Consider the following 27010-nt stretch of genomic DNA (forward strand, 5'->3'; position numbering starts at 1 on the left):
CATTGTCATTTTGCTTGCAGAGGCCAGGCTCCTTTGGCTGCAGTGTTTGCTGGGAGTCCTCAGCTGATGGGTGCCATAAAACTTTGTACCGGATGGATGGTGACAAGTTTACCTGTATACAATGATGAAGAACTGATGAAGAGGAATGAACATGTAATGTATACAATTTCTATACTACAGACATAGCCCACTTGGGTACGGACATCCCCGCGAGTGTACATAAAGTACCTCACAAGTACAGACATCCTGCACCGTGCAGCTGCAGTATGGCATGAAATAGGCGGACCTGCCACCCTGAGTTATCGCCAGTGAAGAGGCAAAGTGCCAGCCAGCCCACAATTGCCCGCCAGCCAGCCCAGAGATGCTGCCTAAATGCAAATGTATTACTATATTGTACCATAATCTTCACTCCCCGACCCCCTCACTACAGCCCATGGCTCTCCACTATATGCCTTGATCCCCCCCCTCTACAGCCCCTGACCCCCCAGAAGTGAAAAAGGTATTGCTTCACTTTGAGTACATTTTCATTCTACATACATGATCTGGTCCCATTGTGTACTTAAAAGTGAGGTATGCCCGTATACTGTTTAGGAATTGAGCAGCAACAGACCTGTAAGAGCTAGCAGTGGTGAACACACACTGAGGCTTGGTTAAGCCTGAGATGTTGTCCCTGTAGTCAGAAATTTGGAGCCAATTTTGATCCAGCGCTTTGCCTAAGAGAAGTGGATATTTACACTCTCTCTCTCTCTCTCCTCACAGAAAAGAGAGGCAGCAGCGGGAGTTTTGGGCTCCTGCTGCTGTCAATCAAATCTTGTGACGAGAGAGTGGTGGCGGGTAAATCCGTGCAGTCTGTGTCTATGGATGTAGGCAGCACGGCTCAGGATTGAGCCCACATGAGTGCCCCAATGGGCGCTCTTTCTGAAGAGGACGAGCCAGATATGTTGGAGCGGGACCCCAGAAGAGAAGGCCCAGGGCTGCTCTGTGCAGGACCATTGTACAGAGCAGATAAGTATGACCTGTTTATTATTTTCTTTTTTTTTTTAAAAAAAGCTTAGAATCGCTTTAACCACTTGTCAAACGCGCTATAGCCCAATGACGGCTACAGCGCGATCATCTAGTTCTGGGCAGCACGCTCTGTGATTGCAGTGTCCTCCGGACACTACTGATCACAGATTGGGGTAAAGAGTCAATCATTGGCTCTTTACCACATGATCAGATGTTTCCAATCACAACTGATCACGGAGGTAAACGGATGGCGGTACTCTTTTCCTCAAGCTTGACAGCATGAGGATTGGAGAAGAGAGCCGATAACTGGCATCTCTAAAAGGGACATCTGATTATCTGTGTCCTGATTATAAGTTCAGTCCCACCAGTGCATCCAATGTGTGCCCACCAGTGCTGCCCATCAGTGCCCACAAGTGCAGCCTCATCAGTACCAACTCAAAGAAAGCTCTATTTGTATGAAGAAAATGACAAAAATGTCATATGGGTACAGTATTGCATGACCGTGCAATTGTCATTCAAAGTGCGACAGTGCTGAAAGCTGAAAATTGGCCTGGGCAGGAGGGGGTTAAAGTGCCCAGTAGGCAAGTGGTTAAGTACAATTTGTTTACTTCTGAAAACTTGTGTTTTCATTGACACTTTCCCCGCAGGGGTGTCTTTAAAAAGTTTCAAAGCCTTTCTAAATTGTAATACAATCTGGAATACAGTACATTATGAAAATGGCCTGGTCTGTACTAGATGTCATTACTGGAGTCATTCAGCAAGAATTTTGGAGGCATTATCATAGATATAAAATTGATAGATTATATTGTTATATATAGTTTAATTAAATAATGGGTGATTTGGCGCTTGCCTGGTATAAGATAACATTCCCCTTGATCATTGAATAAACACAAATTGCATTCATGTTAGTGTCTCTTTAAAAACGTTCCTTTGATGGGCCACTAGAGGGAGCCAGATCAACAGTTGGATGAATTAATTTAGCTCCCACAGCACTGTTTGTATCATATGTACTTTTCCTTTTTGTATTGCAGGTTTATCAGATCTATAGCATGAGGTCAGCAGAAGACATCTACAAGATCTTAACCTCTTATAAAGCGAACTATGTGGTGATCGAAGATTCAATTTGTAATGAGGTAGCTGGAATGAAGGGCTGCAGAGTAAAAGATTTGCTTGATATTGCAAATGATCATGTAAGTTTACCTTTCCATAAAACAGTTTCACCAATATAATGTAGCAGGGGAACTGTAAAGGTTCCCAAAATAGTAAGTGTTGCTTTGATTTAAGCCCTATTTATTTGTTTCTGACTGCAATCCCTGTAAAAGTCCAACTGGTCATCATGGATTCCAATGAGCAGCTGGGATTACCAGCCCTGCTTAGACATCACTGGTTTATCAAGCAAATTTACCAATGACTCCTTGCAACTGTTCAGTGATTCATTCCTTTGCAACAGTCACTTGCATAGTTTGATTGGCTTGTGATCTCTGGGGCAGCATAGCATACTTGATAAAGGCAAAGCTACAAGCAGTCAAGACCAGTAAGTGGTTAATGTCTGACATAAACCTGCTGGTCATCCCAAACTTGAAGTTTGAGTTTTAAATTGGAATGAATGGGACAGAATAATAGCCAGGTAACTAGCATTTTCAGAAGGTCAGCCATGACTGCCACCATATTTATCATCACTGCCTTTCTTTGAAATCTTTTCACTTACCCAGAGAGAGGAACTGTTCAGTGATTCAAGTTTACACATAGATATTAAAGATCATTTGGATGTTAAGGTACCATCCAGTGGTCAAAAGCAGATACCCCAACCATGCATATTTATAGACATGGTACATCCAACACTAGATCACCTCAGTGCGAAAGTAATAATAAAAAAGTACAAATGGGCATTGGAGACGGTGACAAACACGGGTGTCAGATCCTTGCCCTCCACGTTAACTCACGACAAAGGAACGGCCAACCTAACACCACGCTGTCACTTATGTAACAATGCCACTCTCAGCTGCGCACAGATTTTTCCAGCTTGCAGGACCGCAATCTAGGTGCGAGCAGCCTGAGAGCGATTGTCATTGGGCTAATTATGCAATTAACTCTTTAACTGCCACCACTCCCATTTTAAAAGACCGAGCCGGGGGAGACTCGTAAGTTTATACCAATACCAATTATGATTTCATAATAAACTTCTGCAACATACACTGCCACCACAGACAAGTCTGCTCAGAGGCCTTACCTAAAATGGTAGCGCTCTTGTAAGAGGCAGGTTCATTTATAGCTTTCATTAAGAGCTTTAGAGACAAGGTTAAGGCCACTTTCACACATGCGGACATTATGTCTGTATTTCATCCATCCGTTTGCGGATGAAATACGGACATACATGCATTCCTATGGGATAACGGGTGTCTGCGGATGAACATCCGCAGACACCCGCTATCGTCCGCCTCCGCTATTGTCCGATTCTGCAGACGGAGGAAAATCCTATTTTTCTATCCGTCTGCAGAGCGGTTCGGATGAACATGGACAGACGGTCCGTGCTCATCCGATCCCCCATAGAGGAGAATGGAGAGCTGACAGTGTGCAGGGACCGCCCTGTTATCCGCCGGCTCAGCGGGGACAACGGAGCGATCCCCGCTGAGCAAGCGGATCATCACGGGGCGGATCATTACTGATCCGTCCCGTGTGAAAGGGGCCTTACACTTTTCAACAAAAGGATTTATTATGAAAAGGTCAAGTTGGTACAATTAAAATATTTACAATAAAAAGATGTTTCGAAGAGATGACAATATACAGCCACGAAGAAATAGGGTAGAATTGGGAAGGAGGAATACTTGCAATTGTCCGAGGGTTGATCAGAGTTCGATCGATGAGCTGGGTAATCAGTTCTCAAACTTGGCAGCTGTTCCTGCTTGGATGGTAAAAGGAGAACTGTCTTGGCTTCTCCTCTTTTCTGCCAAATCAAAGGGGGTGTTGACAGCGACCAGTGACCAATAATCTGGTCATCTTGTTTAGGGGTTGGTTGCTGGGAGGTGTCTACACTCCTGACCATGGCCCAGGTACACTTTGTGATACTTATTCATATCTCTGCATCTATAGTGTTTACAGATTCCAAATATCCATATTATTGTGAGCGTGAGATTTGCTTCAAAACAAATATAAACATGCCATATCTCTAGTGTCTAGTCTACTTAGGAGGAATAAGGGGTACCAGTGGTTTCCCCTATGACCTGACATAGGGGGTCTGGACTAGAAATTATCTTAGGAAAATAAATATGTCCAAATTATGGCTGTGCTATTATCACTTTGGAAGTTTTGATACATACTGAAATTTCATACTTATTCCACTGTTTTAAGCTTTATGTGCATTCAGGTATTTGCGACCGATATCGGCTGGTTCTCTGAATTGAGAGGGTGAGAGTTTTACGACAGGCCTGAACATCCTGCCAGGCTGACATGAGCTGTTTTTATTGATCTAGCGTTCTGCTTTCTCTGTTCTTCTGATAACCTTTTCTTTGAAATTTTTAAAAACTATGAATTCCTAACACGAGGGAGGAGGGAGTTCAGATTTTTCTGTAATGTTACACGGTTAGCCAAGCTGTCATGGCTGCCCTAAGGTTCCAAACAACATGGCAACTAGTTACAGCGTTTCATGTCCAGTACATGATATCGTTACAGAGACTAAATGACAAATGAGAAGGCCTCCCTGCATGTGTCTGTTACTTCACCTTCCCGTGCTGCGTGAATGGAAGGTTTAATCATCATTACAGCTGAATTGAGGCTTTCTCATGGATTCAGTAACACACATACCAGTGTGAAATGAGAGGCTTTATCTGAATGATGCAGCCCATCCTCCCTCTAAATGGGCCTGAGATATTTACCTTGTTATGTGTACACCATTAAATGTATAATATGTCTTTTTTTTTTTTTTAAGTAGATGTGAATTTCAAGGGAATGACATTTTGTTTGTTAAAGCACTATGGGGTTTATTTACTAAAGCTGGAGAGTGCAAAATAAGTCTCACTTCTGCATAGAAATCAATCAGCTTCAAGGTTTTATTCCCAACCCTAATTGAACAAGCTGAGGAAAGAGGGAGAAGTGCCTGGAGCTGCTCCAAACATACTCTATGGCACTAAAAAGATCAAGGACTATCTCAGTACCCAGGGGTTAAACCAGTTAAAAGGAAAAATTACACATTTCATTAGAAAATAGACATGATTAAAAACAGTTGGTACAGAGGTATATACACTGTGCACATAATACCGTGCATGCTGATGAAAACAGGTAATGGACATGTAGATCCTAATACAAGGAAACTTGTATAGCCCGACTGAGTCCTCTACATGTTTTGCGGTATCCACAGCTTCTTCAGGAGGGGTCAGTCAAAAACATCTACAAGGATGGATAAAGTTTCATAATTGAACAGTTATACAAATTTCAAGATTGGTAAATTAAGTGTAGCAGACACTTGAGTAACAAGACAAATAGATTAGTCTTGGAGATTCTATAAAATTGTAGATTGCTTACCAAAGACGGCCCTGGAGGCGCCACGCAGTACCAAAAGAGGCACCCAGTGAGGGATATTCCCCCTCGTGGGAGACCCAGGAGACGCTATGAGCACAGAAGACCATAGTTGAGAAATGATAAGGTGACAATGGGTCTGTGTTAATAACTATGGACACAACAACAGGTGGGAAAGTGCAGTCCTCATGTCTTCTCTCTCTTTCCACCCCCTTCCCCCACCTCCTTTTTTCTTCCCCCTTCTCTCTCTCTCTCTCTCTCTCTCTCTCTCTCTCTCTCTCTCTCTGCACTTTTCCACCTTTTGTGCCTATAGTTATTAACACAGACCCATTGTCACCTTACAGTTTGTCAGCCATGGTCTTTTGTGCTCATAGAATCTCCTGTGTCCGCCCCGGGGAGGGGGGGGGGGGGGCGCTACCCCTCATCGGGTGCCTCTTTTGGTACTGCGTGGCGCCTCCGGGCCGTCTTTGGTAAGCCATCTACAATTTTATAGATTCTCCAAGACTAATCTATTATGTATTGTTACTCAAGTGTCACTCCAATTTACCAATCTTGAAATTTGTAGAATTGTTCAATTATGTTAATTACTTATTTTTTTTAATTTTAATTTAATTACTTATGTTAATTACAGTTAATTACTTATACTCTTTTAGAAGTTTTTGACTGACCCCTTCTGAAGATACTGCGAAAAATGTAGAGGACTCCGTCAGGATATAGATTCAAGTTTTCTTGTTTTAGGACCTATGTGTCAATTACCTGTTTTCATTACTGTTCAGTGTATTTACCTCTGTACCAACTGTTTTTACCATGTCTATTTTCTAATAAATTGTGTAATTTTTTCCTTTCTTTCTCGTACATCATAGGACACAGAGACTCAGTAATTACTGATGGGTTATAGGTTATCACTAGGTGATTGGACACTGGCACACCCTAGACAAGAAGTTCAATCCCCCATATATCCCCTCCCCCTACTGGAGGTACCTCAGTTTTTTTTAGCCAGTGTCTTAGGTGTTGGTCACAAGTAAAGATGGGCTGTGCTGAGCTCCGCTGGAATATCCTTACTGGGGCCATCTATGGAACCCGATCCATTCAAAGTGTCTTTTCCAGGCCGAATTGGATGGTACCTGGGCCTCGTGTCCGAAGAAACAAGGTTTTATCTTTAACGCTTCTCTTTTTAGAGAGCTGGATCCTGGGATCCAGGATTTGTTTTTTTCAGCCGTATTCCTGGCAGGGTGCTTTACGGACCCAGAACTGCGGATCCTCCTATTCAAGGGGGCCCCAGTCTCTGAAGATTTTTTTCCTAACAGAGCCCACTGTGAGAGGTGAAGATTGGGTCTGTTATTCAGACCCTGCAGCTGGATAAGGTAAGGGACACTCCTCAAGAATTTTTCTAATTCTAGTAGGTTTTCTCCTTTTAAGAAAATGTATACTATGCCTATAGTGGCCACCGGGGGGCTGCCAAGAGCACATACCTTTTCATGCCTGATCTGTCTGCTTGGTGTCCACGCTCTATGCCCCTCCAGCCATGCTCCAGGAAGGATGAAAGTAGGGGGGTTTTTTACTTCTGGGATTCTCCCTCCACGGATTAGGGGGCTGAGACAGGCCTGGGCAGAGAGCGGTAATATACCCCACCACCCGCCGCCATCCGCCCCGTCCACTGCCACCATTACAGCGGCTTTAAATCCATCGACCCTTCCCTCTCCTCTGTCCCAGCCTCCCCTCAATGCTTGCCAGCAGGGTTAGAGCCTCTGCTCGTGCGGGAAACGCTTGTTTTTAAAAACGAGCGGGGGGGCGGAAGTGGTCGGAGGAGAGGGGGGGGCGGAGCACTGGGCTACACAGGCTTTAAAGTGTATTCTTTTTCAGATGCACACAGCCTATGTAGGGACACAGAGCTGACAGGCGCATGTGAGTGTGGGAGACACAGGCATTCCCAGGCAGCATTTACACCAGACTGAGTCTTAGTAGCAGCACCAGTTGCTGAACTACAGGGCTCAGCAGTCAGTGCATTTTTTTGTGGTACCTCTACCTTTTGTTTCTTTGCACTATGGGTAAAAGAGGTACAAGTACCCCGAAGAATAAGGGCTCTAAGGGGTCCCCTTTGGGCTCTGAGGACCCCCCCCCCTCTGCAGAACCTTCCCCCCTGCAGGACCCGGGGAGGCTGGCCAGGGAGAGCTGTCGGTGTCACGGGCTGAAGTTCTTCTGGCACTTCAGCCCCTGTGTACATTACACAGGAGGTTTTTTCCTCAACCATAAATGGTTTAGAGGAAAGATTAGTGGCCTTAATCGCATCTTCACGCAGTGGAAGAAAACGCACTAGGCCCCCCTCTGTCACCCACTACCCTCAGAGTGAGGAACTCTGGGATAAAGGAGAGGAATCCCCCTCAGAGGATCGGGAGGAAACTGATGATTCCACTTCTGAGGAATCTAGTGGAGACGGGCCCTCTTCAGCTTCTCAGGATGAGAAAATGTTGGTGCAAATTCTTGCTGGATTGGTCCATTCCATGTTTGTTACCTGTACCTGAGTCAGTTAAAGAACCCACTTCATCTCTGGGTTCACTGAAACCTCCTCAAACTGCACATGCCTTTCCTGTTCATGGTTTGCTGGAAAGGCTTATCTATTCTGAGTGGGATTACCCAGATAAAAAATTTTTTTCCTCCTAAAAAGTTTTTTACACTTTATCCTATGGAGGAAAAATGTACTAAGATGTGGGGTATACCGGCAGTTGACGCCGCCATTTCCTCCGTAAACAAAAGCCTGACTTGTCCTGTTGACAACACTCAGATGCTTAGGGATCCAACTGATAAGAAAATGGAATTCCTATTAAAAAATGTTTTCTCCTTGGCAGGTTCAGTAGCACAACCTGCAGTGGCAGCGATTGAAGTCTGTCAATATTTGAGAGACCATGTTAAACAGGTGCTTAAAGCTTTACCTGAACAGCAAGCCCGGGGGTTAGCTAACCTTCCAGCGGCTCTGTGTTTTGCTGTTGATGCTATCAGAGATTCTATCCTTCAGACCTCTCGCCTTACGCTTTGATTGGTACACATGTGTAGAATCTTGTGGCTAATAAATTGGTCAGCCGAATCACCATGTAAGAAACTCCTGGTGGGATTTCCCTTTCGTGGTGCAAAACTGTTTGGAGAGGACTTGGACAATTATATCCAAAGGATCTCTAGTGGGAAAAGCACCCTTTTACCAGTCAAGAAAAGGAGTAAACGTCCCTCCTTTAAACGGGCGCTTTCTCCAGTACCAGGGGCATCAGCCTCCAGGCAGTCATGACGGCCTCCTCCGTCAGGCTCTAAGGTTAAAACTCAGTCAACCCCAGGGACAAAAGAAGTCCTGGGGTAGAAGGTCTTCAAGACAAAATGCTAAAACCTCCTTATGAAGGGGCGCCCCCGCTCACTCGAGTGGGGGGAAGACTACTAAAGTTCTCAGGGCTCTGGCAGGAGGAATTTCGGGACAAATGGGTGGTCTCCACAATAACTCTAGGTTACAAACTAGAATTCCGAGAATTCCCTTCTCCTTGTTTCCTCAGATCAAATGTACCCAGAGAAAAAGAAGTCTCTCCTTCTAGCATTGGAGCGACTATTGTCGCAAAAAGTTATGATAGTTCCCATGCAAGAGCAAGGAATGGGGTTTTATTTAAACCTTTTCACGGTACCGAAGCCAAACGGAGATGTCAGACCCATTCTAGATCTCAAAGATCTAAACCGATTTCTAGAGATACGGTCCTTTTGCATGGAATCGATCCGATCGGTGGTCTCCATCCTACAAGGAGGAGAACTTCTGGCATCAATAGACATCAAGGATGCGTACTTGCATGTACCCATTTTCCCTGCTCATCAAAAATCCCTGCGTTTCGAAGTAGAAAAACGCCACTTTCAGTTCGTAGCTCTGCCTTTTTGGGCTAGCTACTGCACCTCAGGTGTTTACAAAGATATTGGCCCCTCCTCTGGCCAGATTAAGGGCCCAAGGTATAACGATAATAGCATACCTAGACGACTTGCTCTTGATAGACCGGTCAGTAGCCCGCCTGGACCAAAATTTGGTCACCACAACTACCTGGAATGCCTAGGTTGGGTCCTCAACTTAGAGAAGTCTTCTTTAAAACCAGTAAGAAGACTAGAGTATTTGGGTCTGGTCATAGATACAGCCCAGCAGAGGGTATTCCTACCCCAAGCAAAGATCAGTGCTATAAAAAAACTGATTCAGGTAGTCAGGGCAAAGAAGGGTCCTTCTATTCATCTTTGTATGAGGTTGTTGGGGAAGATGGTGGCTTCATTCGAAGCAGTTCCCTACGCTCAGTCTCATTCAAGGCTACTGCAAAACAGTATCCTATCGGCCTGGAACAAGAAGGTTCAGGCGTTAGATTTTCCGAAGCATCTGTCCCCTACAACGCGTCGGAGCCTCAGCTGGTGGTTGATACCCAAAAAACTGCGGAAAGGATAATCCTTTTTACCAGTTACCTGGACAGTGGTAACAACAGATGTCAGTCTTTCAGGTAGGGGGGCAGTCCTGGATCAGTCGACTGTGCAAGGGAGATGAACAAGGACTGAGAGGGGGCTTACCCATCAACATTCTGGAGATCCGTGGGGCGTATCTAGCCCTAAAAGCCTGGACACTCAGGCTGCAGGGTTGCCCTGTCAGGATCCAGTCCAACAATGCCACAGCAGTGGCTTATATCAATCACCAAGGGGGCACCAAGAGTCGTGCAGCTCAGGAAGAAGTAAACCAGATTTTAATCTGGGCAGAAAGACGTGCCATGCATATCAGCAGTCTTCATTCCGGGGGTTCAACAACAAGGTTGACAACTTTGTGTCAAGAATGAGGGATCCTCTTGCATGCGGGACAGATACGTTGGTCACTCCGTGACATCAGTTCTCTCTGATTTATGCGTTCCCTCCTATTCTGCTACTGCCAAGACTGCTTTGCAGGATCAGACAGGAAAAGAAGTTGGTGCTTCTGGTGGCCCCAGCGTGGCCCAGAAGAGCTTGGTATGCAGAAATAGTGAAGATGGCAGTAGGCTCTCCTTGGATCCTACCGTCCCGTCCAGACCTGCTATCCCAGGGACCGGAATTCCATCCTACCTTACAAACGCTAAATTTAACGGTTTGGCTATTGACACCCACATTCTGAAGAATTGTGAATCCAGGGGTTGGCACCCCAGAAAATATGTCGTAGGCAGAATCCTCGAATTTCTGCAAAATGGATTAGAGATGAAACTGGCCTTGAGTACCATCAACTGTCAAGTCTCGGCATTATCGTTCTGTTGCAACGTCCACTTGCTTCGCATTCTTTGGTCCGAAGCTTTATACAAGGGGTAACGCACCTTAATCCTCCAGTTAGGGCACCTCTGAACCCCTGGGATTTGAATTTGGTTCTGTCAGCTTTACAGAAGCAGCCTTTTGAACCGATACATAAAATTCCCTTAGTTCTGTTGACAAGGAAATACATGTTTCTGGTGGCCATTTCTTCTGCCAGAAGAGTATCAGAATTAGTGGCCCTCTCTTGTAAAGAACCATATCTGATAATGCACAAGGATAGAGTGGTGTTACGCCCTCATCCTAGTTTTCTACCGAAGGTGGTCTCAGGTTTTCATCTAAAGCAAGATATTGTTCTGCTTTTTCCAAATCCCTGTTCTACGGAAGAGAAGTCACTACATTCTTTGGATGTAGTGAGAGCAGTCAAAGCCTATCTGGAAGCGACGGCTCAGGTTCGCAAAACGGATGTTTTGTTCGTATTGCCAGAGGGTCCTAAGAGAGGACAGGCAGCATCAAAATCTACCATTGCTAAATGGATTCGACAAGTAATTGTTCAAGCTTATGGTTAGTAGCAAAAGATTCAGCCTTTTCAGATCAAGGCGCACTCCACTAGGGCTATTAGTGCTTCATGGGCAGTGCATTACCAGGCCTCCATGGCTCAAATCTGCAAGGCTGCAACCTGGTCATCAATCCATACATTCACCAAATTTTATCAGGTGGATGTGAAAAGGCATGAGGACATCGCCTTTGGGCGTACTGTGCTGCAGGCAGCGGTACAGGGTCCTCCGGGTCTGATTACACCCTATGTTGTGTGGTTCCCCTCCCCTCAGATAGCATTTCTCTGGGACATCCCATCAGTAATTACTGAGTCTCTGTGTCCCATGATGTACGAGAAAGAAAATAGGAATTTTATAACAGCTTACCTGTAAAATTATTTTCTTTTGAGGTACATCAGGGAACACAGAGGTCCATCCCCTCTTCTAATACACTTATATTGCTTTGCTACAAAACTGAGGTACCTCCAGTAGGGGGAGGGGTTATATGGGGGATTGAACTTCCTGTCTAGGGTGTGCCAGTGTCCAATCACCTAGTGATACCTATAACCCATCAGTAATTACTGAGTCTCTGTGTCCCGTGATGTACCTCAAAAGAAAAGGATTTTACAGGTAAGCTGTTATAAAAATCCTATTTTTAACTGGTTTAATCCCTCGGTACCGAGATAGTCCTCGACCTTTTAGTGCCATAGAGTATTTGGAGCAGCTCCAGGCACGTCTCCCTCTTTCCAATATCCATAATTAAAGATGATGGTACCCATCCCTATCCCTATCACCTTGAATGAGGTTTCATTTACTAAGCTGAGGTTAGAAGCTGGTTTCTCTGCAGAAGCTAGACTGATTATGCACTCTCTAGCTTTGGTAAATAAACCCAAATGTGTCAAACATGCAATCCAGTGTGATAGATTCATGGCAATTCTCAGGATGAGTTTCCTGTTTGTGATTACAGTGTGTCATGTCTGTATAACATGTGTTGAAATGGCCATTTGTATTCTTCATCAGAAAACCTGGTGACAATGCAGGAACATGATTGGGAGATATAGATAAAGCATTGTCACCTAAGGAAAGCCCTTAGAGCAGGATCACAAGGTTTAATTTAAATGAATGTTGTAATTAAAAAAATATTAAAAATATTTATAAAGAAACATTAACATGTTAAAGGGGTTGCACCCCTAGGATGCATTAAGGTGAAAAAACACCTGGCAGTGACCGGCCCCCCATTTTAATTACCTGAGCCCTGGAATTTCACACACCGGAGATGCGCACTTCCTCTGCCCGGGATTCTCGTTTCTTGATTGGATAGATTGATAGCAACTCAACTTTTGGCTCCCACTGCTGTCAAATCCAAGGACTCGGGGGCAGGGCCGAGTTCGGCATTCGTGTCTGTGGACGCAAATGCTGGACTCGAGAGCGTGCCCGCAAAATAACCCCCTCCCCGGGAAAGCGGTTCTCCTAGGGGGTTATCTGATGCAGGGAGGAGCCGCGAGAGCCACCGAGGCACCCCAGAAGAGCATGTTCGGGGCCACTCTGTGCGAAACAAGCTGCACAGTGGAGGTAAGTATGACATGTTTGTTATTTAAAAAAAAACAAATAAACAAGCTTTAACAATCGCTTTAAAGCTTTTGTGATATTTTAATGATTGAGATTACTTAAATCTACATTAATTTCTGCCTGCATATGGGCAGTTCTGGCTTCCTTTTGGTGTTACACAATTAAGCAAATGTTGTCCATTTGCATATTTATAGATGTCTAATTATTCTGCTTTATGTACCTGCATGAATTATTCTGACCACCTGTTCTCTCTGTTGACAGGTGGTGAACGAGGATGGGGATGTATATGCCTACTCAAAATATGGACGCTTCTGCCATGAAATAAAAATGAATTATTCTCCATATGTGAATTACTTCACCAGAGTGTTCTGGAACAGGTCCTATTTTGTATATAAAATCAACACTCTTATATCTTTCCAGTACTGACAATCATGAGGAATTATGATATCGATGACCATCATTTGAGACTTTGTGATGCATCACGGTTCTTCTTCCAAGGCCCTCATGGGTGTGTGTCTATTCAAAGCATGGGTTGTTATCATGTCTCCATCTAATGTGTGTAGTATTGGCTGTTTGTACTGTGGGCTTGAGGATAAAGATCAAGAGCATTCTAATGAGACAGTGTGAATGTTATATCATTGAGTTGTATGTATCCTGTGCTTTGAAATATGCAAACTGATAAATATTTTATTTTGTTTTAATATGTGTATTGTATAAAACTGTTTAAAATGTTAACATATTTTGGCTCTCCTGAGAGATGGTATATTACTGGGTGCACCAAAAGAGATTAACCTGTCAAGCCCACTTTACATTCAGTTCCATATCATGATCCCTTATTGTTTGGAAATTATCTGTGCCAGCTCTGCAGCCGCCCTCCCCCTCCTACAGTGGAGTTTTATATACCTTCTGTTGCAGGAAGTCTTGATGCATATGCTGCAAAAAGATTACAGCATGTAATGGTTGTTGCAGATGGGCATAGCTGGAAACTCAAACAGCCCATGAACTGTAAAATAGGCTGGTGTGTATGGTTCGATTATCTAGCTCTAAAGAACAACCCCCCATTCCTCTATAATCAACTTTTTTGCCCTCCCCTTTATTCTGTTGCTTCATCATAGTCCCCGGCTAATGCCTAGTGCCTTTGAATATAAGGGAGCATGTGACTTCTTCCTTGGATGCAGTGCTTGGGCCCGACTGGCCAATCACCAGGTCCACATACTGTTGCGTGAGGGCAGGGGTTTACACAGGGTTTGGACTTCTAGCTCTGCCAGGTAAGCAGAGAAACTGAGCAATGGTTATTATGGGGGACATTTTTTTTTTTTTTTTTTTTAAGAAAACCTAACAGAATCGATTTAAACAATATCTATAGTTTCCCAAAGCCAATAAAGCAAAGACTCCACAAGAATAAGACCAGTGGCCTATGGTGGACTGCTTACACATCTGTTCTATCTATTCTGCTGGTCAGATACATAACATTACTAGAAATCTTTTGGGCTGCTCTGATCTGCACCTCTTTTTCTTTTTCTTTTTTTTTATTCCTCTACTAGGTGTCAGGTTTTCAGGATAGTAAAGTTGTGATACTCAGGGAATTGAAGGCACAGGCTGTAATCTTCCAAAAAGAACTCAAGCCGTCACTCTTCAATGGAGATTCAGGAGCACAAAGATCAGCTTACAAACATGCCTTTCCCCACTTACCTGACCACTGATAGTCGAGCTTTTCTTTAATTCCATTCTTAGAATTTGGGACAGGCACATTGTAAAAGTGTGCTCAAAGTATAACGCTAAACAAAGTTGTATAATTTGGGGAAGGTTTATAGGTTTTTCATTGCTTTCTGTGTCCTTGTTGGGGAGGTGCACTCATTATTTGTCATGTTGGCCATTATAACCAGGACAAAGTAGGTGAAATCCAACAACGTTTTACTGTTATAACCAAAAGGTAGTAGTGGGAATATTTCCCCATTAGGTCACCTGTTCTGTTGACAATTCCCAAAGGTGGGATTTTCCCTCGTTTTTGGGAGGTTGCCTCTCACTTCCCATCATGTCACCACTACAGGAAGTGAAAGAAAATGTCTCAAACTGAAAAGTTTTTTGGTGGTTTACTTTAAACCTACAGCCTTTACTTTTAATTCAATACTCCACTGGTCATCTCTTCCCCCTGCTGTTCTTGTCTACCAGGTTATGAGAAGATGCCTGATTGAAGGGATTGAGGACACGTTGGGGGTTATTTACTAAAACTGAAGAGTGCAAAATTTGCTCTGCATAGAAACCAGTCAGCTTCCATGTTTTATTATCAAAGCTTAACTGAACAAGCTGAAGTTAGAAGCTGATTGGCCACCATGAACAGCTGCACCAGATTCTGAGTGCACCAGGTTTAGTCAATTATTATTTCAGGTACTTATGTAGTGCTGTCAATTTACGCAGCACTTTACATAAACATTCACATCAGTCCCTACCCTCAAGGAGCTTACAATCTAAGGTCCCTAACGCACATTCATACATACACAGTCCAATTTAGACAGAAACCAATTAACCTATCAGCATGTCTTTGGCGTGTGAGACCAAACCGGAGTACCTGGAGGAAACCCACGCAGGCACAGAGAGAACATGCAAACTCCAGGCAGGTAGGGACCAGCGACTCTTTTTACTGCTAGGTGAAAGTACTACCCACTACGCCACTATGCTACCCTAAATCTCCCCCGTAATTTGAGAGAAGTAAACGGGTGACACTGGAAGAACATTGATGTACTCAAACAGAAAAGCAGGGCTGTAGAGTACACAGTCATACTCTACATGTCCCAGCAACCTACATCTGTAATAAAACCAGTGCTTCCTGCAGGAGATCTTTAACTCTGTTATGTACGTATACAGACTGCTATTCATTTTTTTTTTTTTTGCAAATTATTTTTTTAAAGTATTCAGCATCCACAGGGTAGTAAAACACATCAGAAGAATATATACATGAAGTGACCACAGTAACAGCCCTGAACCGTCAGGAAATACAGCATCAGTTAATACCGTAAGATGCAGGAGTGACCTGTTCAAAATTGGTACTGGAATTCTTATCCAACATTGTGCAAGTGGACAACAAACTACCTTTGTTAGTTGTCTAGCTAGAACTAAGTGCATGTTCAACTTTGTTCCTTAGTAATTTACTGCCCTACGTCTCCTGTGCCAAGTTGTACAAAACTTGCATTAGTGGCATACATTTCGCATGGGTCTATGAATCAAAAAGAGCTTCCAGATTGCTTAAAAATCCCACAGCTGCCTCATTGAACTATCTTGTCATTAACTGAAAGTTCCCAATACCACATACATACTGTTTATGCATTGGTGGTAGGACTCACGTCAGACTATTAAGATACAGTGGGGCCCTATAGCACCTACTTTATGTAATTGGTTGGCCTGCAGTCTTGCATTTTCACCAGCGATGGTATCTGCAAGCTCATGAGTCATTACAGTCCTCGTGAATTCTAATACATCACATTTAGAATTTCCATTTAAAGCACAAATTACCTTTTTAAGATTTGTAGCCTGAAGAATTGTTTGAGACCTTCCTGGTACCGGACCAAGTATTTCCATACTGGCTGCATGCTTGTGCTTAGCCAATAAGTAATCAAGTGGTAAAGGAAGGATCAGGATGCTACCTCAAGGCCCTACTCTTCATAAACTGAAGTCACAGCTTGCATATTGCTCTTCTCACACATTTCTTTTCATTTGAAATTAAGGAGGTTTACACTTTTTAATACCACCTCAGTACCAAAGCTATGCACACTGGCACTTGTTGCCACCATTGCCTGTACAGAACATGCTTGTTGTCCAAAAGTGTTAGGTACTGGTTGTGTGACCAAGCTCTTGCTTTGGGGCTTTCAAATATTGCTTTACACACAAAAAATTCAAGAATGTATACAAATGAATAACAATCTAGTCTATGCAATTCTGTATGCATTGTTTAAAAATGCTTATACCTATTATTATAAAGAACCTCTAAAGGGAAGCAAATAGCCTTAAAGTAGCTCTGGCGCTAGATTAAAAACTTATAAAGAGGTCTTCCTACAAAGAAAATAACCTGCAGCACCAAACACACCTCTTGTAGTGATGGATATCTTGTCCCCTCTGCTATGTGTTGTAGTTATTTCTGCCAGCCTCTACTTCACTACTGTGTCCTGTAGTGACATGGTTTGTGGGGAATCGGAGAGCACATTTTGTGGCTATTTGAATTTATTCAATAAATGATTCCAAAGGACAGTAGTGCAAAATATAGTGGCCCAAAAAAGATCAGCCTTCAGTTTACTAAACTCTGATCGGTAAAAGGTGATCTCTGGTTGTTGTGAGTTGCTGCACTTTGCACACATCTTCTCTCCATAAAATATTATAAATCCTATCCAGAATGAATTGCTTTTAAATGTTAAAGTGTAGATCTAGTGCTACTAAATCTGCTTTGTTTTTTTTATAAAGAAATTGCATTGCTGATAAATGCGTATATATACATCACTAAGTTCCATTTTGATTATGTTGAGATACAATTTATCTCTCCATGTTTAACTTAAAGCAGAATGCCAGGCAAACAAACCTTTAGTAATGTTAAACAATGATTTAAAATATTTGATTTAGTACTATATAACTGCCTAAGATCAGTTTTTATATTCTCATCCATCTTATGCACAACAGAGTTCAGACAGAGAATGATAAGTTGGGCACTGTGACCAAAATCAAGCCCTACTATATCATTCTTCTAGTATACCAGGTTGTTGGTCATTGGGGGGGTGACAGTTAAGGTGGCTTATACAAGCAGGAGTTTGATAATTCTCTTTGCAGTCCAGTGGCATCCCCATCCTACATATTCTGTGAAGCAAGAAATAAAATCCTTGGTAAACAGATTGAGATTTATTCATTTTAGCTGGAATGTAGTACTTTAGCTAGAGTTCCTCTGTAGCCATGGCTGTGTGAGCCAGTAGGTGGAGGTCTGCACTCCCATTTACCTGTTTGAAAAAAACTAAGCTGGGTGATCAAGAACATCTGGGATTATTTACAGTTACCCACGCAGGCACAGGGCACAGGCTATGTTATTACTGCTCTGTATGGGGTTGAGAAAGACTGTTACAAAAGGAACAGCTAGTGCTAGGTTTTCTGAAAACCCCAATTGCTCTGCAAAACCAGTGCCAAGTGTATCCTGTATTGACTTTTAGTGTAAAAACAAGTTTTTATTTGTATATAAAAAAAAAACAATGTATCATGATCTCCTTTTAAAGCTGGGTCACAGTGTCCAAAACTCAGTAGATTCAGCAGAAACCGGCCAACTTTTGGTCATTGTGTACAGCAGTCTTTCCGACAGAAGCCAGTCTAATGACCAGTTTTTGTCAAAGGGACATGCTGGAAAAGCAGCATCTGATCAGTGCTTGCAGCCAATGACTGCAAGTACTAATAAGTGTATTCTGGCAAGGGGGAGTTCCCAGAATACAAGAGCACAACAGGGAAGATCTCTGCACCAACATTGCTTGTGTTGGTACAGCAGTCTGCCTGTTTTTTTCGTTCTACAGTCTGGGTTGAACCAAAAAAAAACTTGCAGTGTCTATCGGGCTTAAAACCATGGTTGTCTGCCTTGACTCAAGTATTAGCTGCAGCCAGTGAATTCAGAACAGCTGACCTGTATTATTGTTCCAGGTCAGTGACTTGCAAAGCATTGAAGTAATTGGATTAGCTTAACAGCCAGGCAAGTCGTTCTTTCAGTATTTTTTTTTTCTTTTTTTAAGGTGGAATTGCTCAGCTTTGGATTTGCTGGAGTACCAGTTGCTAAAAACAGTACAGACATAAGGCTTCCTGTAGCCTTAAAGCGGAGGTCCGCCCACCACTACTAAAGTTAAAAGCCACCAGCTGCACATATTGCAACGGCTGACTTTTAACCATCGGACACTTACCTGTCCTGGAGTGCAGTGATGTCGACATCACAGCCGATTTTTCCATGCATGCCGCCTCCATTGCGAGTAAGGCTTCACTGCCAGGAACCCTACTGCGTATGTGCAAGGCTCTGCTCCTCTCTCCTACTGGCCCGGCGGCCGGGGAAGGAGGTGGGAGCCTGGGCGGTGACGTCAATATCCGGAAGTGGGAACAGTATACCTGTGAAAAACAGGGATCCTGTCCCCACTCTCCCCTCACCCCCCCCCCCCCTTAGGTGCCACATTTGGGGCAGGAGTACAATGAGCAGAAGTTCCACTTTTGGGTGGAACTCCGCTTTAAGAACAGTCAGACTTGCAGACCCAATCCAAACTCCCTCTGGGGGCAAAGAAAAGTAGGACAGCTCCAATGACTGCCTATTTGCGAGTGTACCAAAAAAATAAGGTCTTTAACCTTCCTAATTCATCATATATGGCACAGATCAGTTGTTCAGGCTTGTCTTAATGTTCCTCCAACATGAGGCGGTTGCCCAAAACAGTTGGATCAAAGACCGCGTCTATAGTGTGAAAGCGTTAACCCCTTCCCTCCCGTCTGTACATTTGTGTTTCTTTTATATAATATGTGGTGATTAATAAAGGCCATTTGCGAATTCTTCATTTCGAATTTGCAGCCATCTTGAATTTTGTTTAGTATACTTCAGCGACAACTGGGCTTGGACTGCAGACCTTACAGACCACATAGCCAGGTGCAGGCTCACCTGGAGCAGCGGAAGCATGCATAACAATTTACCTAGTTGGTCACTCAGATGAATAGCTCAGACTCCAAAATAACTGTCTTAGGCTGGATTCACACCTATGCATTTTTAGTGCTTTTTGCAGATTTGTACTACAGTCCATTTAACATGGTTTCCTATGGAACACTTTCTGTAGTGCAAATCTGCAAAATGCAAAAAGCACTAAAAATGCATAGGTGTGAATCCAGCCTTACAAGTGTCTATTCAACGCAAAACACTTTAAAGCCTTTGACCTGCCTATCTCAAACAAAAGTAATTCATGTTTTGTTACGAATATATTTATATCCTAAATCTCAGTACCTCCCTAGTCAAACCTCATGAAGAATTTTAAGGAAGAACCTTAGGTCACTAATTTTCTGAAAATTGTATACTGTCCTTTCGTACAAAATGTGCGCACTTTAAAACTTGATGCATGAGCTTACTTAGAAGGGTAGTGTGAAGTGTACTCATGATGTGGGAAGTACAGGACCCAGTGACAGCCAATCAGGAGTCGCCTCCTAAAGTGTTCTCTTAAATGATTTGACTGTCCTGGTGATACCCTGCATATGACCTATCCTCTGTGCTGCTTTACTGAAAAAAACTAAAAGTGTAGTTTTTCGACCATCACACCAGCTGATTTCTGCACTGAGGCAATATTTCTATTCGGTGTTAAAAGTTTTTCTGTGTATTATGATGAACTGAATTGTTATGCCTTGTTACAAGCACTGAATCATTGTCCATCAGGTCATATTGGTGGCATTGATGTTTTGTGTATGGTTTATCATGTGTATGCGTGGATGGTTGCTGTATGTTTTAATAACAAGTGTACTTATTGTATTTTGGTCTGTAAGCCAAAGTTCACTGCCAAAGTGAAGTCAGAGTCTTGTATGTTACACAATTAAAAGAGGAGAATTGTGGGAAATGCTGCTGGCCATAAAGTTTATGTCTTAGAATTTTGCTCTCCAGAATTTTGAAATCTGTAGAAGTGATGTCAATAAAACTGTCTTTTAATTACTCGTCCTAAGTTGTTTTGTAATGTTGATGAGGATGCCATTGAACAGTGGCTTCATAGCTTTTTCTTGTGACCAGAAAAACAGCTATAACATGCAATAGAGAAGAAACACAAGGTAGGTAACTGCACAGTGGCTTAACATTGGGGGTTGATTTACTAATACTGAAGAGTGCAAAATCTTTTTTTTTTTGCAGGTTTTCTTGTCAAAACTTAACCAGATGTCGACTTCCCCACATACTTTTACTGCAGGAGGGCAGCCGATGTGGGCAGAATCGTGTACCTGTATGTAAAACTACACTTCCAGGTCTGGGGCACGCCATCAGCGGCCTGCTCCCACTGTGATTGGTCACAGCGGGAGCCAATTAACGGGTCTGGCGGACCACTTTTATTTCTATAACTAGGCGATTATTTTGCCAGACATCCTGCCTGTGTGTTGCTACATGGCGTCCGGACATTTCTTTTTCATGTGTGTCCATGTTGTCATGTTTTGTGTTTGTGCTTGTTTGGTGTCCACACCCTACATACTCACTGCAGTATAGATGTGGAAACCTGTGTTGTTGTGAAGCTGTGCTATCATCCTTTTGGCTTATACTTTTACATTGTGCCATATTTTGTCTACAAATAAATTCAGATTTTTTTTTTTTAGATACACTCGAGTATGATCCAATTGTTACTACAGTAACCCCTTTTTTCCTGGTACTCTACACCTGGATTTGTTTTCTACATGACGTTTTGGTTATGGTAACCACGCCTGATGTGACAAGTGATCTATGAGTGACCACTATATTAAAGTGGATTCATTCCCTTAGATACCCCTTCCTCTGTTCAGTTTTAATGCCACCACATGAGCCCATCTTTGCAAGGTAAGGCAAACAAACGACACAGAGAATATAATTACACTAGTTTTAAAAAAACGAAAACAGTTGAAAGTGTACAATGCCTTTAAAGCAGTACTCGACCACAAAAAAAAATCTTCCCCCTGCAAGTTAAGCGCATGATGTGCTAGTATAGATCACATACTAGCACATGTTGAAAGATCAGGCTTCCATCTTTACCCGGTCTTCCTTCCAGGTTTGCAGGCTTTGGCCGCTTGGCCTAGCTGTGATGTTGTCACAGGCCATGGCACAGCCCTCTCAATGGATTGCATGCCATATATTGAGAGCACAGTGCACATGCGCCAGTGATGTCAGCGGCTACAGAAGTAGTGAATACCTCCTAAATGGTGCATTTAGCAATTAGGAAATATGCACTGTACCTTCAAGTAAGCATTATTATTGGCTTACCTGTAGGTATAAATAAACAAGTGGACTTTACTACCACTTTTATGTAAATTAACTGCTTGCCTACTGAATGAAAATCATATTTGGTGGCAAGGTGGCTCTCCTGCTCTGGATCACATACTAGATATGTGATCCAGTGCTTCCAGGTAAGGGGCATGCTTCTTCTGCTGTGATTAGTCACAGCAGAAACTGATTAGCGGGTTTCTGGCCAATGGATGACTGCCGGCACCCGTTGATTGGCGAGGAGACAGAACAGAGCTCTGCATATGTAAACAGTGCAGAGCTCTGTCAGTGAGAATGTGCTGGACATTGTTTCCCTGCAAAGCAGGGGAAAAAGTTCAGTTCCTCCCTTAGTAAAAGTACCACACAGTAAACGCAAAAACACTGGTTAGGCACACATTTAACCCTTTGAACACCCTAGACGTTTAACCCCTTCCCAACCAGTGTCATTAGTACACTGTTAGTGTCGTTGGCTTAAACAAAATGTCAGATTGTCCGCTGCAATATCGCAGTCCCACTATAAATTATAGACACTATAACTTTTGTGAAAAACAATCAATATTTGCTTATTGGCATTTTTTACCAAAAATATGTAGCAGAATAAGTGGGCCTAAATTTTTGAAGACATTAAATTTTTTACATTTTATTTTAATTAATAAATTTTAAAGCAGATAGTAAAATATAAATATATATATATATATTTATAGTTTACAAATTTTTTATTTTTTTTTGTCAGTCTTTTTATGTTCATTGCACAAAAAATAAAAAACCCAGTGGCGATAAAATAGCACCAAAAGAAAGTTATATGTCTGGGGTAAAAAAGGATGTAAATTTTATTTGGGTACAGCATTGCATGACCGTGCAATTGTCAGTTAAAGTAACGCAGTGCCGTATTGCAAAAAATGGCCTGGTCATGAAGGGGGACAAATCTTCCAAAGGGCAAGTCGTTTTTTTTTTTTTGTTTTGTTTTTTGCACGACTGCAGTGTTATCAACTCTTGATTGTTTTTCCCTTGCTACTGCTCTTTAACAGTAATTATATGCATTAATGTTATTTTCAGTTTTTTACTAGGATCAGCTGTACAATTTCATCTTCTCTCTGACTTTGTAAATCACCTGTACTTTTTGCAAAAACATTTAATTAGTTTATTTTTTCTATAAAATGTCACTTTAAATATCCGCTTTCTATAATTTGGTTGTAGATAGCAGCAATTTAAACACATTTGACCCTAATCACTAACCGCTCTCCAGCTGAATGTGACACAGTGACGTATTGTAGATAATCATCAGGTTGCGGTTCCCATGTGCTCATTCTGGCCTCTATTTCCCTATGTCCGGTAATGTGTCTTTATCATTATTGCCTGTCTGACATTACTAAACTTCATAATCCTATTTGTCAGCAATGAGCTCTTTGCATTTCTCTGTATGTCTGAAATAATAAGCGTATTTTTGGTAACTGAGAATTTAATTTCGATTTAATAAGATATATCGAGTTCTCCCTAATGGAAGAAAATTGAGCAGTGGGTTATTATGTACATTCTGGAAGAATAGACCCGTATTATTATCTGTTATTAGTAACTCATTCAGCTCAGTCCCGGCATTCTTCTCGACACATTTCTGCCTATACACTTTTCAACATCTGCATGTAATGGGAACAGTTGGAGCAACAGTTACATGTGTAGAGCATACCAACATACCCACTGCAAGTTTTTGCAGACTTTCTATTGCACGGGCTTCACAGATGTATACAGTTGTGTTCAAAATAATAGCAGTCCAGCATCACTAACCAGATCAATCGCTGTTTTTTGGTATAAATTATATTTGTACATGGCAAATAATTTACCAGTAAGTGTAGTAGAGTAATAGAAAATGAACAGACCCAGCAGTCCTGACATGCATGCTGCTGATTCAGTGCAATTGAATCATTAATTGAAAGGGGCGTGTTCAAAATAATAGTATGAAGTTCAATTAGTGAGGTCATTCAGTCTGTGAAAAAACAGGTGGCCCTTGTGATGGAATTTGGACACCCTGACTGGGCATCTCTGCCAAGAAGCTCCTTCCTAGGCTCTGGAACACAAAACCAGTGAATCCAGCTATAGTTACCTCAAGAACTAGGCAACACCAGTTTTGGAGTAAACCAGAATAAGAACTGTTTATTTGAACAAGAATACAGGCTTTTATACACTTGAGAAGAAGGTCACTCACCACATTAACAATGACCCAAATAATTACCCAAAACATCACACAATGGTTTAGCTAACAAGGTACAGCTGACTCATGGCTAATCCCATCACAGAGGATCATGAATTAGCCACCTGGGTAAGTGCCCACCCAGACTATTACTATTCAGAGATTTCATTCCAGGTCAGATTTGCCGTCACCAAGCTCCTGAGTACAATACATATTATCATAAGTATAAACAGCAAACCTTCAGACAATAGCTATAGCAGGAGACCTACTTGCAATAAAAACATTATGGTCAGGGCCCCAGACAGGTGGCATACTGATGACATCAGCATCTTTTAGTCCCATAGTGTGAAGCAGTCACTATTTTTAATGAGGCAACTAAGCTTTAATTAGGGACCCGGTCCTAGAGTCAGGGCCGTCTTTAATATTGATTGGACCCTAGGCAAACATTTTCTTTAACCCCCCAATGCAATTTTGCTCTTCATCTGTTTTGAAACATACAGTAAATAGCAGCTAAACTCTAAATCAGTTTAGTGCAGCAGATAAGGCAGCAATTGTGATTGGTTGCCAGAGGTTAAAGCATAACATTTCTGCTCACTGATTAGTTGCTAGAGGTTACAGCACAATTTCTGCTTGCTGATTGGTTTTGGTTGCCAGAGGTTACTGCACATCATTACCGCTCACCCATTGGTTGTTGGGGCTGGGGGGAGGGTGGATTGGTATCAGTGACATTTGGGAAGGGGGGGATTGGAGGGTGTGATCAGTGCAAGTGGGGGGGTTAGAAAGAGAGGGTGAGCTAGGGTGGTGAGAGAGTAGTGGGTGAAAGAAAGAGGGGGTGAGAGAGAGTGTTGTGTGAGAGAGGGGGGGGCGTGGGAGGGAGAGATGGAAGAGATAGGGTTGCTGAATTGAGCTGGGGATTTTCTATGGTTTTGTCTTTCAGAGAGGGGGGGAATTGAAGATGAGAGAGGGAGGGGCATGGGAGAGAGGGAAATGGAAGAAATAGGGTTGCTGAGTTGAGCTGGGGATTTTCTCTGGTTTCCCCTTTCAGAGAGAGGGGGTGAGTGAAAGAGAGAGGGTATGGGGGGTGGGTGAAAGAGAGGGGGTTAGGGGGGATTGGGGATGAGAGAGATAGGAGGGTTGGGGATGAGAGAGGAAGGAGGGTTGGGGATGAGAGAGGAAGGGGGGTTGAGGATGAGAGAGGAAGGGGGGTTGGGGGATGAGAGGGGGGTTGGGGTGAGAGAGATGAGCTTGGGAATGAGAGAGAGGGGTGATTGGGTTTGAGAAAGAAAGAGAGGGGATTGGGGATAAGAGAGGGTTGGGGATTAGAGAGGGGTTATTGTGGATGAGAGAGAAGAGGGGATTGGGGGTGACAGAGATAGGGGTGATTGGGATTGAAGGAGAAAGCGAGGGGATTGGGGATGAGAGAGGGGGAATTGAAAATGTGAGAGGGGAGAATGAGAGAGAGAGATTTGCCCTTAGCCCTGGCTGCAGTCCCTTCTGTGCACCCCTGTCATAGTCTGTGTATTGGTGTGTATGACGCCTGGTACCTCCTTCCATAGGACGTTCACGCTGGCCAGCAGAAGGCAGGGCCAGGTTTGGTGGAAAACATGTCCTGATGCTGCCTAAAGACCAGCCTGGCCTGGTCCTACTGCTCCGGCCCTAGCTTTCCATCTAACCTCACTGTCTCTACACCTGCTCTGTCCCTATCTCTCACCAGTAGCTCTGGCAGAAGAAGGTTCTCTGAATCTTCCCCGGCTGGAGCACATATGGCGGCTATCTCCTCAGGCCTCTCTTGGTACGCTTTGAGCATGTTCATCTGATCACTTAGCTACCAAGTAGGTAGTGTCACATATTTGCTGCACTACCTTGTAGGGTCCCTGCCAAGAGCCCTGTAATTTGTCCAACTTGGTAGGCTTGAGAGCAAGAGCTTTCTGCCCTACAGCCAAGGTGCAATTCTGGGTGGTACAATCATACAGCTGCTTCTGCCGCCCCTGTGCGGTCTGAAGGTTCTCTTGCATGGTGTCCGTGAGTTCCTTCAGCCCATCCCGGAGCACTAGTATGTATCCCACTACCGAGGTCTTCTCAGCCACTACACCTCCTTCCCAATGGGCTGTAAGTAGATCTAGTAGCCCCCTCACCCGTCTCCCATACAATAACTCAAATGGTGAGAACCCTGTAGATTCCTGTGGCACTTCCCTGTAGGCGAACAGGAGGTGAAAGGTTGCGAACGTCCGCAGTAATTGCTTCAGCTTTCCATTGAACTGCTCACATAGTCTGTTAGTTTGGGGGTGGTAGTGAGAGCTCTGTATAGGCTTAATTCTAACAACTGCCAGGTTAGGTCCACAGTAAACTGAGCCCCTTGGTCCGAGATAGCCTTCTGAGGGAAACCCACCCTGGCAAAGATCCGGAGCAGGGCCTCCACCCCTGTCTCTGCATGTATGTTTGTCAAGGGAATTGCTTCCAGGTATCAAGTAGCATAATCTACCACCATCAAGATATATCTGTTCCCGAAGGGACTGGGTCGGGTTAACAAACCCACCAGGTCTGCCGCTATCTGGCTAAAGGGTTCAGCTATAATCGGTAGGGGTTACAAAGCTTTAAATCGGTCGCCGTTCTTTCCCACCCACTGACAAGTATCATAGGTACGGCAATATTGTTTAATGTTCCCAGTTATCCCTGGCCAGAAGAATAACTGAGTCAAATGGTAATGGGCATTGATCACTCTGAAGTGACCAGCTAGGGGACCGTCATGTCAGATTTCAAGCAGGTCACGCCAATATTTCTGCGGCATGACCAGCTGTCACTTGGGCACTGGATGAGATCCCTTCCCTTCGGTCACCCAATAAAGTAATTGCCGATCCCATTCTATCCGTTCCTTTTCAATTGCCCCAGGGTCCATCCCTGCCCTCTCCCAGTAACTAGCTAACGTCGGGTCATATAGTAGTTCCCGGGTAAAGTCAGTCGGGGAAGCCCAGGTAAAGGGTGGTACAG

At 43.3% G+C, this 27010-nt stretch overlaps 1 protein-coding gene across 1 annotated transcript in view; it reads left to right on the plus strand.

Moving 5' to 3' along the window:
- The window catches only part of DPY19L4 (dpy-19 like 4), a 92240-nt gene extending 71684 nt beyond the window's left edge, over window positions 1–20556 (plus strand). Inside the window, exons 18-20 of the mRNA XM_077493053.1 lie at window positions 21–153; window positions 2037–2195; window positions 13143–20556. Of these exons, the coding sequence (XP_077349179.1) occupies window positions 21–153; window positions 2037–2195; window positions 13143–13307 (457 nt within the window). The 3' untranslated portion in view covers window positions 13308–20556. The remainder of the gene's footprint in view (window positions 1–20; window positions 154–2036; window positions 2196–13142) is intronic.
- Window positions 20557–27010: the final 6454 nt, after the last annotated feature.

The sequence above is a fragment of the Lithobates pipiens genome, unplaced genomic scaffold, assembly GCF_037356315.1.
Source record: "Lithobates pipiens isolate NorthernLeopardFrog02 unplaced genomic scaffold, aLitPip1_a1.2 Scaffold_19, whole genome shotgun sequence".
In the NCBI taxonomy this organism is placed as follows: Eukaryota; Metazoa; Chordata; class Amphibia; order Anura; family Ranidae; genus Lithobates; species Lithobates pipiens.